We start from the raw sequence: 16,977 nt of genomic DNA, 5'->3' as shown, positions 1-16,977 counted from the left end.
CCCCCTTTTTGAGTAAAAAATCGAAAAGTCACTTTGAAGAAAATTTCTGATTTCTGGTTGTTGTTACGCCACGTTTCGCTGTCTGCCGCCATTATTCGCGCGAATGTTCGCACAGAAGTCATTTGACAACGCTGAGTGTAAGATTGACATCGGCTTATTATTGCAAATGGCAGGGAAACGTCCGCGCTGACCAACCCATATCCTCCCTTATTATTTAATAGTATGTTGCCATGGCAACCAATTTAAGGAGATTAAGGCTCAATTTACAATTTTAGCGTTCAAGCAAAAATGGGGAATACACAACGACAATAGAGAAAGCCTTAAATGGTATATTTATAATCGTCATGAAATTCCCCACATCATGCTGTCTTTTAATCGTGTCCAGCGTCACGTGACCGTGAGAACCGTTGCCATGGAAACAAAGTTTCGTTTTTATTTTAGCTAATGGTGTAGGTGGACAGCCTTATAAGGCAGTACGATAAGAAGACTATTATAAGGATTGAAAATATGCATTTACGTTTGAAGTCCACTATGCTTCTGTATTCCGCATTTTCCATTAAAAGTAGAAATCGAAAAAATTACGCTCGATCCATCTTAAATCGGTTGCCATAGTAACAAAATTTGTCAAAATGTTGAGATCCGTGTGAATAAAGTACTTGCCAAGTTTGGTTACTTAGCACCTTTTGTCCCCGAGATATTGATGAAAATGTGTTTTCAACGTATAAGCCTGCAAATTAAACGCTTTTTAAATCACGTGACTATCTTGCTTGAACAAATGGGTCACCCTAAACCACCTGTTGACTAGTTATGACATCACGATAATGAATAAATAAACACACTTCAAAAGCTAACCCAACCTCGTATTTACTGTTTTACCCTAAACAATAATATAACCAAGTTTTTACTTAAATTTGTAATGAAATAATAGCAATCGCCGTAAAAATGCGGACTGGATATGTGGCGGCGTTTTTTGTTTTATTTGTTGCAGTAAATTCCGAGGAAAATGGCAACGAGAATGGGAATATGTACGACACAAAACTATCAAAGAGAGTAAGTAAATACTGTATTTTCCAGTTTGTAATCTTGCAAAAAGTTCGCTTTGTATTCTTTTCAATCTTATTCTCTTCAATACGTCGTAGAAACGATACGACTACTCCGTGCATAGAAATTAATAGTGAAAGTTTTTGTGTTTACGTTAACTATTGTACGATCAAATTAGCTTAGTTTATCATAACAACAAATCGCTCCTTTAGTTTTGAGACTTGTTGTAAATAGAAGTAGGGATAAAAATCATATCATAAAATTCTTAGATGTCCGACGGTCTTGCTTTACACGGCTTACTCACTTATCCAAGATATTTTGGTTCTTTCGTAATGTGTAGTTCCAGAAAATATCCATAGAGGGGATTGGAAATTCCGGGGGGGGGGGGGGGGGGCAGGGCAAAATGCAATTTTCCTTTTACAGTTACTGTATTTATTTTTCCAGAGGGTTGGAAATCCCAGAGGAATGAGGGGTCATACCTCCGCCCCCCTCAATGGGGGGGGATGGATATTATCTGGAACTACACAATTCTCTTTTATATGTGGTTCTAGTTATTGCGCTGGATTGATATCTCTCTCTTCACCAGCACATGGAGACGAGATCATCATTTTCTTTTCTGCTAGCGAGCATGATTCTTCTGCCATACATATAGCGATGAATTTGTGGCGAATAGAAAAGACAGTAAAATTGCTAGGAACAATCTCGCTGCCGAACGCTTTCTAAATCTGCTGTGATTTGTTTATGAATTGGAAATAGTTTCTTACTATAGTCGGGCAGGAAATAGTTTCTTACTTTAGTTCGGCTTTGATGGAGTGTGATAAAATCACCGCAAAAAATCGCAACGATTTTAGACGGGTTTTTACTAGTATAAAGTTTAGCAGAACGTATATTTAATGACTCTACCGACAATTCACCAAATGTCTTATGTAAAGGCTGTGCCTTTGTGGGGTGGGGCAATTGGAAGGGGGAACGCCACTTGTTTATTTGTTGTATTCTCTGTATTTGCAGCCAGAAAAAAATCCCTTAAATGGGCAACGTCATGGTACTGCGCATGTCTGGAGTCAGTGTTTATTATAGGCTTTTCCTTGTCTTCAAACAATAGAATTTTAAGCTGTCAATGCCTTGTTAAAATAATAAGCAATATTTTATTGAAAACTATGTTTATTGACAGTTTGTGGTAATTTCCCTTGAATTTAAAACGTCTCCCACGTGTACCAAAGGCTCATAAGTCAATATTAGAATTTGACTGAAATTCATTGTGTCCGGGCCGGAGAGTTATTGCAAAGCTCTTGCTTTGACACTGCCCCTTTAAAACTTATGGGCACACATCGGTCCGGAGCGTGCGTCGAGGCGATGAATACCCACCCCCACCCCCCTTCTCTTTTGCAACTAAGCTGTCCCTTTTTTTTCAAAGGTGATATCACCAGGGTACTACTCCCAAGAGTGTAATGCGCACAAGACATGTAAAGACCCCATCAAGTACTGTCACATGTTTCTGTGCGTGGACTGTCTAAAGGAAAACGTCGCGTGCACACAGAACGGACAGTGCTGCCCCGGGTCCGAATGCGTTTATGGCCGCTGTAGGACTGGGATGAGCTCAGGACAGGCTGGTAAGACCAGTATAAGAGATTACTGTGATGGTGGTGGTGATTATAAATGATCATGTCGATTGATATTAGACTGTTGTTGATGGTGTTGATGATAATAATGGTAATGCGATGGTGGTAATGCACAATTTGATGATGGCGATAATAATGACAACAATAATGATGACGACGACGACGACGACGATGATGATGATGATGATGATGATGATGATGATAATGATGATATAATAATGATATTGGTGGTTTTGGTGGTGATGATATTTGGTGGTGTCATATCAAGAAAATTTAGCCAAACATTGCCAAACGCGGCCACTTCCATATAAGGAAACCAATATATTCCTTATTTGGAGAAACTGTATGATTCTTGGCAATTTTAAGGTTTCCGTACCGCAGGTGCTTCGTAAACTTTATGACTTATATTCAGAGAAAAACAGTGACAGTGATCTTTTTTGGTCAATGGAGAAAGTATCTGAAAAAAGATTCCTCGGTACCAGTCCCTCAAAACGACAAAGTTTTCTTCATATGTTGTCGTTGAGGTGATGGTTATGATGATGTTTATATTGATGATGATGAGGATGATGATGATGATGATGATGATTGATGACAAGATAGCACTATTTTCATTGCACTGATTACAGGCACATTCTGCGACCGTCAAAGTGATTGTAAAGACCAGGACCTCTGCTGTGTGCGTGAGCCCTCCATAAACCCTGCAATCTCGATCTGCAAGCCTGCCCTTGATGAGCATCAGACGTGCGGTCCATATAATCAGTACCGGACGGTGTATATCGGCGGCACAGTGCAGCCCGCATGTGGACCGTGCAAGCAAGGTCTTACTTGTAAACAAGTCGGGTAAGAACAGACTTGGAGCTAAGATTTAGTAAAAGGGTGGATTTGCTAAGAGGGGTGGTGTTGGTGCGCGTGCATTGTCCAGCCAGCCCAACTCCCCCCCTCTCTCTCCTCACTGGGTACGTCACCTGAAGAGACTTCTTATCCAGATGAGGGGACTTGCGATCTTTGACTTTCGAGGTGGCAAACTTGTGCGCCCTTGGGCTTTTTATCGGCGAAATAACATAATTTGCAGTCATATGTTGGTAAGCGCGACTCTTTTCGATCTGCGGGCTGTGCGCTGCCTGCTCAGAAGATTTCAACACATTGGATTGGTGTACCGCAGACAAAGAACGAGAATACAATAGAACAATAAGATAATCAATGGGGGCCAAACTTACCGTAAATGACCTAATAAACGCCCCCTATCTAAAGAACGCCTCTGATCTAATGAACGCCTCCCCCCCTAAGCTTAAAAGTCTGTAATGAACGCCCCTCTCTAATAAACGCCCCCCCTCCCTTACCCGCTCCCTTCCCTGCCAGCTTTAAAACAAACGACATAGGAATTCCGGAGATATAAATAGTAATTTAATTGCCCTTTTGCTTAATCAACACTTGTAAGCGAGTAGGGTCTCGTTCAATGCCATGTTCAGAATGAGGGTACCGCTCTCTAACTTTAATCTCATTGCTTTAGGATGCAATTTTCTTTCGTTTTGTCATCGCAGTATAGCATCCCGGAATAACAAGGCCTACTTCTCGTTCCGTTTTTCGTCGCGCGGTAAACGCTTGCTACGCAGGCTATAATTTAAAGTGATCCTGGCTGTGACTAGAACCTCGCCGTACTTGGATTTGTTATATTTTCATTGTTTGTAAAGAACGCCCCTTTCTAATAAACGGCTCCTATCTAATGAAAGCCCCCCCCCCCCCCCCCCCCCTCGGACCATCGAAATTTAATAAACACCCCGGGCGTTTATTAGGTCATTTACAGTATCCAAAATGATAGGCTGAACTTTAAAGTTGCCATTTTATTTAGTCGTTTTGATGTTTACTCCCAAGGTACTAGGCTAAAAAGTAGTTTACCCGGATACTAAACGTTAATATGTTATCATATTGACACTTACTAATTGCACTACTACTTATCTACAATTTATTCTAGAATCTTTGGCGTTCACCAAGTTTGTCTCCCAGAAGCCGCCGCGGCCGCTGCAGCAGGAAAATAAACGTCTACGGCCGTATAGCTACAACATTACGACGACGACGACGATGATGATGATGATGATGGCTTTTATATTGCCAAAAATGTTGTCTCAAAAACTTATCCTTTCCACAGAGAGAGGAATTGAAGAAAAATTTAACAATGATTTTTTTTCCGCTAAACGATTGAACATAAAAAAATGTCGCCGCCTTTTGTGGCCTTTAGTTTAGTTGAAGTTACCAGAAATATGATAAATAGGAAATATGGAAATATGCTGAATATGTTATTGTGTTCTTACCAAAAAGTGAGAGAAACTAGTTCGTCACACAAACAGAAAAAAAAACGAACAGTACAAGAAATTAATAGACATTTTTTATTATTAAAACCAGCTATGTATATACACATAAATATACACTGGATTGAGGTTTTGTGGAGTTTATATGATTCTGGAGGAGACCGGGACTGGGTACTAGATAGCTCCCAACTTTTCCTGAGTTTCTTTTATAACAACCATAGTCCCTCTAGATCCTCCCCACTTGTTTCTTATGTATTAGACCCTTAGATATAACAATCAATGGCAGTCCTTTGTCTAAAAGAGTCTGAGGCGAGCGAGCGGGAAACCTGTGATGTTCTAAAAACGCTAAGGCCTGGGCCTGCTTTAAAATGGCGGCATGCAAAACCGCCGTAAACACGAATTCCTGCAAGTTTACATAAAAATTATTGAAGTACACAGTTCTAGGGCGACAGAAAAGCAAAACACTGATTTAAGCGGACAACCAAATATGGTATGTAATGTCCTAATAAGGAATTGACCGAGCGAGCTAGAAAAACGACAATTTTCGAAAACAAGATTGATTAATTTGCACACATACCAAAATGTGTGTCTTACAGAGTACACTACAAACCGGCTATTTCCATTGCTATTTTTTTTTATTCTGAAAATGAAAATGATTTGTTTTATTATCTTTTTTTAGAACAACATACAAAATTTATTTTCTAAAGCCTCATCTGCACTGACAATTTTTAGTCGACTATTTTTAGTTGACAACTATATTTGTTGGCATCTACACAGTATTTCATGGCAATTTTTCATGTGTGACAATTTTTTTAAAAATAAAAAAAAATAAAATAAAATAAAATAAAATAAAATAGCTGAGATAAAAGAATTCTGCTAACTTTTAAGCAACACCATAGTTGCCACATAAAAATTGCCTACTTTTCTCCCTCTCCACTAGTAAAATTCTCACATAAAAATTGTCAACCAAAGATTGTTAGTGTAGATGGAGTTTCAGCCCTGCCGTAGGTGAGCTCTATGCTCAAGTTACATTTTCCTTGAGACATACGTAATGGAGACCTTTCGTCCTGTAGAAGAGATGGAATGCCATTAGAGGTATTGATTAAAGTGAATACAAATATGACCGTACATGTAGAAAAGCCGTTGGGTGACGTCTTATTATCACTATTTTTACGTTTTTGGTTAAAAGTGGGTATTCGTGCCATAGCACCAAGGGTGAATCCCCTATGTACGCGTACCAGCATCGGAAAACCAAGTGACTAGTTACGTCATTATCTAGTACTCTTAACATGCGATATACACCTATTTCAATAAAGGTTGTCAGTGCAAATGAAAAATGGCTATTGGCAAATGGCAGATCTACGACCAAAAGTAACCATGCGTCTCGAAGAATATGGATAAATCAAAACAATAAGTCAATAAAGGTTACCAATGCTTGGCTCTGACATTGCTGAACTTTATTTACCACCTTCAATTTTACGAATAATTAGTACCCAGCCATTTACCATTTGTCTTTCGCCATTTGCACTGACAACCTTTTGTGAAATAGGTGTATACTTACCCAACATTTTTGCACTGTAAGCCCTGTTTACATGGACCACAAACTGGCTCTACACGTCCATCGGTATAAACCTGAAATAAAATTGGAAATCAAGAATCTTGAGAACCTTTTCGATTGCTCAAGAACGTTGCCTGGTAATAAAATTGTTCCTGGTACACGACATTTGCTGGAGCCGTATTTTAATAGGAAAATAAGAGCTATACGGAAAAAGAGAGACGTATCAGTCATTAATATTCTTCACGAAATCTGCGTCATCAGCTCGGGCATATTTTTACATGAAATCATGACAATCAAACAGTAACTGAAGGGGTAGGGTTTAAGGGGTATAATCCCCCCCCCCCCCTTTGCCGCCAGGAATAGAACAAAAATCTTCTTCCCTTCGTCCCTGAGCCACCCCCCTTCCCCTCCCTCCTCCACTCCCCACATCCCACCCAGCGGAGAGCTTGGTCCGCCATGCAACCTATTCATATTTCACTCGCTGGCATCGGCTTACCAACGAAATCCCGATTAAAGTCTATATACCCGAAGAAGAGGTCCTACCTGATGAAATAGGTTAATCGGCCCACATGACTCGTATTCGTTCAGCATTGGCTTACAAACGGAATTCCGAGTGCTTAACGATAGCTCCCGAACACAGCAGCTGTTTTCATCGCATTCAGAAGTCTTGTCACAATAAGTCCCAGGCATCCCTTGCTTAACTCCCTTAGTACATTGTCCATATTGACACACAAATCCTTGACAACAAGTTCCTGTAAATAATTTACTGTTTATGAGAAAATCTTTCATAGAACGATGTGTGGTACTGTGGCCTCCTTGAGATATTACGGAAGTGACTAAGCCAATAAAGATGCTTACTATCTCATGATTAACAAACAAATAAGGGTACTCCCGTATATTAACTATACGGGTACGTGCAGATATTTTTTATCTTCTCTGTCATGAATAGGCTATGCATTTAAAACTACTTATGCTGGGGTATATATTCCAATCAGTGATACTGACTCGGGGGAGGGTTGGGGGGGGAATGGTTATCCAGGTTACGCGAACGATCGTCTGCAGGAAAATTCGTGTTATTTTTGTCCTATACAGAGTTTGCAATTTAAGATATTTCGTCCTAAAAAGGGTTGGGGGTTACAGCCCCCTGAAACCATCCCTATACCCAAACAGGGGTGCAACCCCGTAACCTTAGTGCTGGGTGTTTTATTAGTTTTCAGAGCAGTTTTATTTTTGTTTTTTATTTGCGAGTACCCGTAATCATTCGTGGTTTGTTTTGATGGTATTAGTATGGCTGCGCGAGAGAACTGGGGCAAGTGTGAGGGGCGTCCCGAACGAGGTCAGGGCTCACACACTTGTGCCAGCTCTACTACCTGGCCAGAAACTTGTGGACTTTAACGGTGCCTATGTGTGTATGCTAATGTGCTGTAAAAGTCCACAAAAAACTAGCAAAGCAAGACACGACCGCCAGCTTCACCTCGTCTACACCTCGCTACACTTCGTCTTTTCCTGTGATGATCCAGGGCAATAAAAGTTCTTCATTGCCACTTTCACATGCGTAACTAGACATCCTGTTATGAACTTACCGATAAAGTGACAGGGCGTACTCTCGTGCAGACAAGAGCGACACATGTGCACATCACAGAACTGGTCCTTTGGGCACGGCTTGTTGATGTTACACTCGTCTTCGTTACCGCGGAAGAGCTGGGTGCGGTATCTGAGCAGCGAGAGCTGACTAATCATCTGTGACACGTCGTCAGGGCCGTATACAAATTGCTGTCAATCAAAGGATGATAGCGTTGATGACGCCGGCGACTATGATGATGATAATATTATGATTATAATGATAATTAACTAATAAATAAATGACTAATAAATAAATAAATATAGTGACGATCATTTTGATAATGTTGACGAGGCGCGCACAGGTGGGGGGGGGGGGGGGGGGGGGGTGGCGCAGGGTACCCCCATTGGTTGTCAAAAAGTGGGTAATTTCTTATTAAGGAATCTTCAAATAATAATCTTTTCCCATATGATATGTTGACTGCGAATTCCCCCACCCCTCCCCTCCCTCTCAGCCAATCCTGGGTACGCGCCTGGATGACGACAATAGTGATTATGATGATAATAAGGATGATTATAAAGTTTATTATTATAGCGTTGCCGACGGTTATGATGGTGATGCGAAAAGATTGTGGTTTCTGTGATAATAATGATGGTTATGATAGTGATGACGACGACGACGACGATGATGATGATGATGATTATGATGATGATGACGATGATGATAATGATGATGATGGCTAATATTAAGATGAAAACGACGACATTGATATAAAGATCCTGATAACGATAGTGATGTGGTGAGATGGTGATGTTGTTGCATTGAATTATCTTTAATATCCTTGATTCGTTACTGATTCTGTACTTTTACTCGCCCGTTTAAAAGTAATAAAAAAACACAGGTTACGAAAAGGAGATTTTTAGCAGCCTAAATTGAACGCAATGAAAATATAATTAACAGTGATATTTTGCTTCAGCTTTTATATGCCGTGCTTTGTTTGTAAATTTTAACCAGGGCAATCGTGAACTTCCCCGGCTCAGACAGTAAGGGAATTAAAGCTTTGAAATGTGGAAGGTTTGAAATATCTGAGCTTTATCTCAGGTATTTCAGAGGACTGCGTACAAACGTTCGAGTTAAAAATTTGGTTATAAAGCGAGATTTCAAGTTACCTACCCGCTTGCTTGCCGGTACTTCGCTGTTGTTAAGGTTGTGTTCGCCCCTTACATTGACCCCTCGTAGCACAACATACAGAAACAAGAACATACAGGCAAAATCCATGATTCTATTTTCTGTTAGGAAGCCAATACGGATGATCGCGCCATATTGTCTCCATCCTTAACGACGTCCTCCTGTAACATTGAAATGTCCTGTCAATAATTGATTGACAGAAATTGCCATTACCACTCCCATAGTTAGATATTGTTTCGACAGCGATAATATTTTGTTGAGTTTAGACGAATCGTTACGGAACAGAGTCGATTGGAGTATTAGGAAAAAACACTGAATTATTTTGATGTCTTGAGCGTGTTAGATAAAGGTTTAAGGAAGGTCGACCTATTTACTTGAAGTCAATTTTGAAGAGAAAAGATGCTAACATCCATTACTCCATTCTAGACCTTTAAAAATAACATAACAAGTTTATTTGTTATCTGGGGATGTTTTTCTTTCAATTATCTGCAGGGAAAATATTATGATCTTTGGTTTGAAGACGAGGGCTTGTTTCTAATTGTAAATGTTCTTCTTTTCATTCTTCTAATGATCAATAGACAGGTACCAGTTGTAGACTTAATGTTTCACCTAAAAGCTCCAGCGGTCCCTACCAGCAACAAATCCCACTAATGAACCTCAAAATGACATTCTTTTTTAACTCCAAAAACCTTCTACTCGTAGCTCAACAAATTATCATTTAAAGCATTCTAGATGCATCAATTTAAAGGGGATTTACTAACATAGGTTTTATGACACGTGATAAATAAGTAATAAAGCTCGATAATAATAGCTTTATGACATATAAACAAAACAATTTGACGCTTAGAGTTCTTGGCTTAGTCAAGGGATTTTTGTCCCTTTTAACAAAAAAAAGATAAAAATGAAGCTAAGACAAATTACCTGGTTGCTATTGTTGGGAGTGGTTTCACAGATATTCAGATCTATAGTAGGAAATCAAGACGAGGACAAAATAGAACATAGCACAAACCAAAGATGGACAAGATCAGTTGGTGGTGAAATAAGCAAAAAGGTAACGTAATGAAAAAAATATATTTCGGGAACAGTCCTTTGGTTAAGCATTTTTCTATTTATTTTCTTAAGATTAGGTCGAGTTACACGTTCTCTGTCGGCGAGACGTTTCGTAAACAAAATTACATATTTGTAAAGGAGTTTACAACAATCGAAAAATCAGCTAATAAATGAAACAAGCTTTAGAATACTAGAAGACACAATATATTTTTCAGAGACTTGCATCTTATGATGTGAGTATAGCTTTAATGTATCTGGATTACAATTTCACCTTCATCCAGTGTACGGGCAGAACAGAGAATAACACAAAAAAATGCACCTCGTTTATGATTTGTGAAAGAACTTTCCGTCAAAGAAAGGTTATGACACAACGAAGAATTGTTAAAAATCAAATGATTCTAGTTAAGGTAATGTTTATAGGCTAATAAGTTATAAGCCGATTAATTGATACCATTTAAAATAGAAATAAGTAAATTGAAAATTTGAAACATGGGATGTCCTGCTATTGTTTTTATGGGGTGATAAAAATTCAAAACTTAAACAACTAAAAACGTAATAAAAGCAATGTACTGTACAGCGCATGATACTTTAAATAGACACACCCAGGGAACCACCCACCTAAAATTTAATCTCGTAAATATTTTCAAAAATTAAGTTACAAAATTCAACGTATGCAGAATACACCAAGCGATATGTAAAAGGGTAGAAAACAAATGAAAATTTCTGAAAAGGTATCTAAGTTTATGTAATGGGCCGTTTTCCAAATCGCCTGGGTACTTGGTTCGTAGCATTCCTGTGACGTTGATTCTGTATCTGTTTATCTTTTTTCTTTTTTTTTTTTTTTTACAAATTTTGCGCATTTCAATTCTTTTAACCAGGATCTAGCTTCATCACAAAGGAGTAAAAACAAATTTCGATCTGGCAAAGACTCGTCTTTAAACGGATAAGGCTCATTACAGTCAAACCAGGTCAAGCATGAGCCGATTATTCAGTTCATTATTCGAAATTTCATTTGATTATTTGCCGTGTCCTTTCTTGAAATTGAGTTTTCGAATTTTCAAAGCAAATTTTGATAATTTTGATTAGTTGTTTTTTTAGACTCGTTTTTGTGTAAATATAGAGGCATTTATGCCCGTAATAAATTCACACAAACCTTTTGTATCTCTTGACTTTTTTGGCCCATTTGTCGAGTTCATACAACAGGTGACTAACACAAAGAGAAATGAGTCCAACCAGAAATTCCAATACACGTTTGAAGAATGGAAATTTCTCGGCAAGTAATCAAATGAAATTTCAAATAGTGAACCCAGTAATCGACATTGGTGGGGGGGGGGGGGGCACACTTGACCTGGTTTGACTGTAAAATATCCATTATTAATTGCGATGTTATAGGCGTTCCTTCCCCTGTCGCCATTTGATGCGCGCTACGGACAAGAAAGAGCACAACCGCGCATGCTCAGTCCGGGATACTATTCCCAGGAATGCAATGCACATAAACCATGTGATAAAGGTACGTGCACGTGGACGGAATGTTCGGGTTTTATAACAACATATTCAACTATTTTCATGCAACGCGTCAATGTATCTTTTTTCTGTAGAGGGAACCCCAGGACACTTCACTGAAAGCACACATAAAACAAGAGAACACTTCCTTAAATATACTCGGGATCTTATACCCGAAAAATGCTTTCCTAGAACTCAGAGGTGTCTATTTTTCTCCCACAGGTCGATATAGTAACATGTTACTTCCAATATGTACTTTAAATACTCTGAATATTGTTCCTCAGAGTACTTATATTTGACTCGCTATCTCTCCCTCTCCAGCGGTCGGTATTGTAACATGTTACTTCCAATATGTGCTTTAAATACTCTGGATCTCGTTTCTCAGGGTACTTATATTTGACTCGCTATCTCTACCTCTCCAGCGGTCGATAATGTAACATGTTACTTCCAATATGTGCTTTAAATACTTTGGATCTTGTTCCTCAGAGTACTTTGTATTTGACTCGCTATCTCTCCCTCTCCATAGGTTGATATCGTAACATGTTACTTCCAATATGTGCTTTAAATACTCTGGATCTGGTTTCTCAGGGTACTTATATTTGACTCGCTATCTCTCCCTCTCCAGCGGTCGATATCGTAACATGTTACTTCCAATATGTGCCTTAAATACTCTGGATCTCGTTTCTCAGAGTACTTATATTTGACTCGCTCTCCCTCCTTACAGGTCGATACTGTCACATGTTCCTGTGCGTCCATTGTCTGAAGGAGAACGTCGCGTGTACCCAGAATGGTCAGTGCTGTGGAGGTCAGTGTACTTATGGTCGATGTAAGAAGGACGCCGTTGCGGGAGCGCCTGGGACTTTTTGTGATCGCCATGACGACTGCAAGGACCCCGCTGGCACGTGCTGCGTGAGGTAGGTTGTCAAGGCAACACATTATGCTACTAAGATTATTGGTTTGCCGCCTATCCGTTGGTTCGTTCCGCCTTTGAACACTGTTCGATTGTTATTTTAAAAAGTTATGGACCAATCAATTCAAGCCAAGACATACATTTTCAGAATATCCTTCGCAGCTAAGTGAAAAGGTGGCTTTTGACTACAATAATATATATTTGGAACACTTTTCCCTCCCCGGCCCACAAACCAGCCCAACACCGAAATTTTATGCGCCGTTCCGAATGCAAATTTATATAATAAATATATATGTTTTATATAATATAAAACAATGGACTATATGATTCATTTGCATTTGGAACCGCAAAATAAGAAGAACTGCGTTTCCTCTTCGCGCTAGTCATTCACTTAAATAAATTTCAGGGAGTCAGCGATCAACCCACACATCTCAATCTGCAAGCCTCCTCTCGAAGAAAACATGGTGTGCGGACCAATAAACTTTTTTAAGAATGTGTACATTGGGGCGCAGGTCCAGAGGGCATGTGGTCCGTGTAAACAAGGCCTTATGTGCAAACAAGTCGGGTAAGCTTAACAATAACTTTAGAGGGCACGTGGTCCGTGTAAACAAGGCCTTATGTGCAAACAAGTCGGGTAAGCTTAACAATAACATTAGAGGGCACGTGGTCCGTGTAAACAAGGCCTTATGTGCAAACAAGTCGGGTAAGCTTAACAATAACTTTAGAGGGCACGTGGTCCGTGTAAACAAGGCCTTATGTACAAACAAGTCGGGTAAGCTTAACAATAACATTAGAGGGAACGTGGTCCGTGTAAACAAGGCCTTATGTGCAAACAAGTCGGGTAAGCTTAACAATAACATTAGAGGGCACGAGGTCCGTGTAAACAAGGCCTTATGTGTAAACAAGTCGGGTAGGCTTAACAATAACATCAGAGGGCATGTGGTCCGTGTGAACAAGGCCTTATGTATAAACAAGTCTAGTAAGTTTTTCATAACATAACTCCTTGCAAAGAAGGCCTTATGTGTAAACAAGTCGTGCAAGTCTATCATAACATAGGTCCGTGTAAAAAACGCCTTATAAATGTGTAGACAAGTCGGCCAAGTTTATCATAGCATGAGTCCGTATAAAGAAGTCATTATTTGTAAACAAGTCGGGTAAGTCCATCATAACATAGGTCTGTGTTTACAACGCCTTATGTATATACAAGTCGGGTAATTTTATCAATAACTTCCGAGGGCATATGGTCCGTGTAAACAAGGCCTTATGTGTAAACAAGTCGGGTAAGTTTAATAATACAATCAAAGGGCATGTGGTCCGTGTAAATAAGTCGGTTAAATTTCTCACAGCATGCGTCCGTGTATAAGTGGACAAGGTCCAGCAAATCGATCATAACATTACAGTAGACCCAGACGGTGTGTGTGGACCAAACAAGGTTTTATGTGTAAAAAAGTTTTAAAAATCTGTCTGTCATAACAATACATCCCAGACAGGATGTAGACCGTGTACACAAAGTCTTATGTTCACAGGGCCTCATGTGTCTTTCATAATATGAAATATTATTAAAAGTGAAATCCATAGACTGCAGGAAAAGAAAATGAAAATATGCATTCTTCTGATCATACTTACACTTTTGTTTATTTCTAGGATTTTTGGTGTTCATGAAATCTGCGTAAAGGAAGACGACTCGAAGAAGAAATAGAAAGCAAAATACGAGCTTAACGACATAAAAACCAAAATTATCTTACCATGTGATCATTTGTCAATCTGATGATTGGTCACCACAAACACGTGACGAACAATGGACATTGCGAGAGTCTTATTCGTTCTTTGATGGAAACTCTTCAGCTTTTGTTGCTCATGTGTCATAGGTTTTTTATGAGGGCATACTGTTGTTGGGATTAAGGGATTAAGGACGAGGGATAGCAAGAGTTTACCGGGAACACTGGGGATTGCTAGAGCGTTTAGGATGATTAGGATGATGTGACATGCAAACACAGGGAACCCGACATCGCTAGTACTTGAGCAGGGTGCCCGGGTTTTAAGGGTCTTTCATCATTTTAAATGAATGTAAGGATAAGGTTGAGATGATTTAGATTTTCTAACAATTTAAAAAATATATTGTACAAATTGGCTCTATCGGTTGTTAATACATACTGTATAAATACATCGTAAATAATCAATAAATGCCCGTAAGCTTTAGGAATTGAAGAAAATTCGCTTTCTAACTTCGATATTGATCAGTAAACATGCATGTAGAGCAAAATATTGACTGTTTGTAATAAAATTAAACAGCTTGCCTCCAGATGCTAGTCGTTCGATTCATTAGTTCTCAAGGATTTCACCAACTGCATTTTCGGGAACAGAGGAGGTTGAGGTCAAAAGAGCGAGAAAGAGGCAGAAATAACAAGGGACTATTCTGTTGCGCATGTGCATTTCATTGAGCGATATGGCGATAGAAATGGCGGATGTGGAAAGTTATGACAAAAACTTGCACTGTTTCTGGACTATCAGGGGCGGCGGAAGGGGAGGGGCAGGGGGGGGGGGGGGGGCGCCAGCGCCCTCTGGACAGTGGGGGCACAGCCCCCCCCCCCCCCCCCCCCCCCCCCCACACACACACACACTTTTCCGAGCGGATGTATGTTTCTTATATTTGCTGCGACGCAGGAGCAGCATACTAATCTTGACACCGCTTTTTACAACTCTCTTTCCTTTTCATTCACGAGCATCCGCGGCAGAATATATGCGGGTGTTTGGTTCGATTTTGGTTTGGGGTCTTGTTCCGCAGCCTCACTTTGAAAAATAAGGCCGCGAGAGACTAGAACTAAATTTCAGTTTGACAGATTTTGACAGACAAACAATCGAACATTGTGCCATATTTTGACATGGGACTTGTGATCTCTCGTACGGTGTTCGTGGTCAATTAATCAACAAGAGGAGTGAACAAGCAATATTTTTAGAGCAAATTTCGGTAAGTTTGGAAAAATGTTCACTGTCAGTTACTTGGGACGAGTTACCACAACTTTTAAAGAGTGTTGAAGGAGAATTTAATAACAGTTTCAGACCGATTTTGCCGACTTATGAGCCGGGTCGGAAGCGTACCATTCGTACCAGCACACGTGCCATAGTCGCGTCCCCCGCAGTCGATGGAAACCTCGACAAAATTGAGCACTAAACAAGCAAAACGAGCAAACAAACTCAATGCCTAAATACTCTAGCTCACTTGGCTATGGACTGTATTGAGTTTGGGAAAACTTATCCGTTCAAAACAATAACCCAAATGCCTTCAAGTAATTGTGAAGAGCATGCAACAAGTTTTAGCAAACCCAACTGATGCTAAAAGGTGAAAAACACCTTGACAGAAAAGCTAATACTGTAAAACAATCAAAACAGATTTTCAAATGGTTTTGTTCATAAATCCAGGCTGTTGTGTTGCTTTTAAAACTGACAAAATAGGTCGGGGAGGAAATGGATATGACAAAATAATCAAATTCCTACCAATCATGACTCTCGATAAAAAATAAAGACTAATATATTGCCAAATTCTCTAACAAATTAGCCTACCTTACGTTTATTGATATTTTTGGCGAAGAAAAACTAAGCGCGATACGATAAGCTGCCTCTAGCTTTGTGTTTGTTTCAAAATGGCAGAAACAAGAGGGGTAGCAGGGGTAAGACCACGGGCGCAAGGAATTCAACAATCCCAAATAAATTTAAGATTGTGCCAGCTATTCAAATCTCGATAACAAAAAAAAAACGCCTAAAGGTAAACTTCTCTCGCTACTTTCTAAAATTTCAAGCTTAGCTGCAATCAGCGACAAAACTGTGAAAGTTTTAGCGCTTCAAATGCAGTTTCAGATGGAAATCTAAATTACGTAGCATAGTGACTTTGATATCTTTCCCTCCCCATCCCAACCCCCTCTCCCCCAAATCAATGTTGGATTCTTTTACTGACAACCCTAGACAGCAGCTTTGAATGGGGAGAAGGGGGATGTGAGTTATTAAAAAGTTCCCATATTGTAAATTATTTCAGTAAGACTACTTTTTAGATGTCATTTTCAACAGGTTTTGTCGTTGATTGTGGCTGCATGTATACCATGTAGCGTTGGAACAACACTAAAGCAACTGTATATCACTGTCGCAGCATTTCCTTTCTATTAGAAACTTCTAGTATATGAAGTTTTTTTTTAAACCAACAGGTATCACCATCAACCACCCCTCCCCCTGAAACCACTACCCACCCC

The 16,977-nt window shown here is 39.6% G+C and overlaps 3 protein-coding genes across 3 annotated transcripts; 2 read left to right on the top strand and 1 right to left on the bottom strand.

The window, feature by feature from the left end:
• The first annotated feature begins 829 nt into the window (after positions 1-829).
• On the top strand, positions 830-5,095 carry LOC5522324 (dickkopf-related protein 3). The gene is made up of 4 exons (XM_001641901.3): positions 830-1,050; positions 2,456-2,651; positions 3,287-3,500; positions 4,633-5,095. Exons 1-4 carry the CDS (start codon positions 943-945, stop codon positions 4,694-4,696), a joined length of 582 nt encoding a protein of 193 aa, XP_001641951.2. The 5' UTR covers positions 830-942; the 3' UTR covers positions 4,697-5,095.
• Positions 5,031-9,479, bottom strand: LOC5522209 (dickkopf-related protein 3). The gene is made up of 5 exons (XM_001642032.3): positions 9,259-9,479; positions 8,108-8,297; positions 7,068-7,276; positions 6,528-6,598; positions 5,031-6,033 (listed from the first exon to the last, which is right to left on the bottom strand). The coding sequence occupies exons 1-5, from the start codon at positions 9,361-9,363 to the stop codon at positions 5,988-5,990; spliced, it is 621 nt and encodes a 206-aa protein (XP_001642082.2). The 5' UTR covers positions 9,364-9,479; the 3' UTR covers positions 5,031-5,987.
• A 615-nt stretch (positions 9,480-10,094) lies between these two features.
• LOC5522325 (dickkopf-related protein 3) lies at positions 10,095-15,038 on the top strand. The gene is made up of 5 exons (XM_001641902.3): positions 10,095-10,324; positions 11,716-11,833; positions 12,551-12,740; positions 13,143-13,301; positions 14,381-15,038. Exons 1-5 carry the CDS (start codon positions 10,175-10,177, stop codon positions 14,433-14,435), a joined length of 672 nt encoding a protein of 223 aa, XP_001641952.2. The 5' UTR covers positions 10,095-10,174; the 3' UTR covers positions 14,436-15,038.
• Positions 15,039-16,977: the final 1,939 nt, after the last annotated feature.

This window comes from Nematostella vectensis, chromosome 15 (genome assembly GCF_932526225.1).
Source record: "Nematostella vectensis chromosome 15, jaNemVect1.1, whole genome shotgun sequence".
In the NCBI taxonomy this organism is placed as follows: domain Eukaryota; kingdom Metazoa; phylum Cnidaria; class Anthozoa; order Actiniaria; family Edwardsiidae; genus Nematostella; species Nematostella vectensis.
This window is presented reverse-complemented; position numbering and strand designations above follow the sequence as displayed.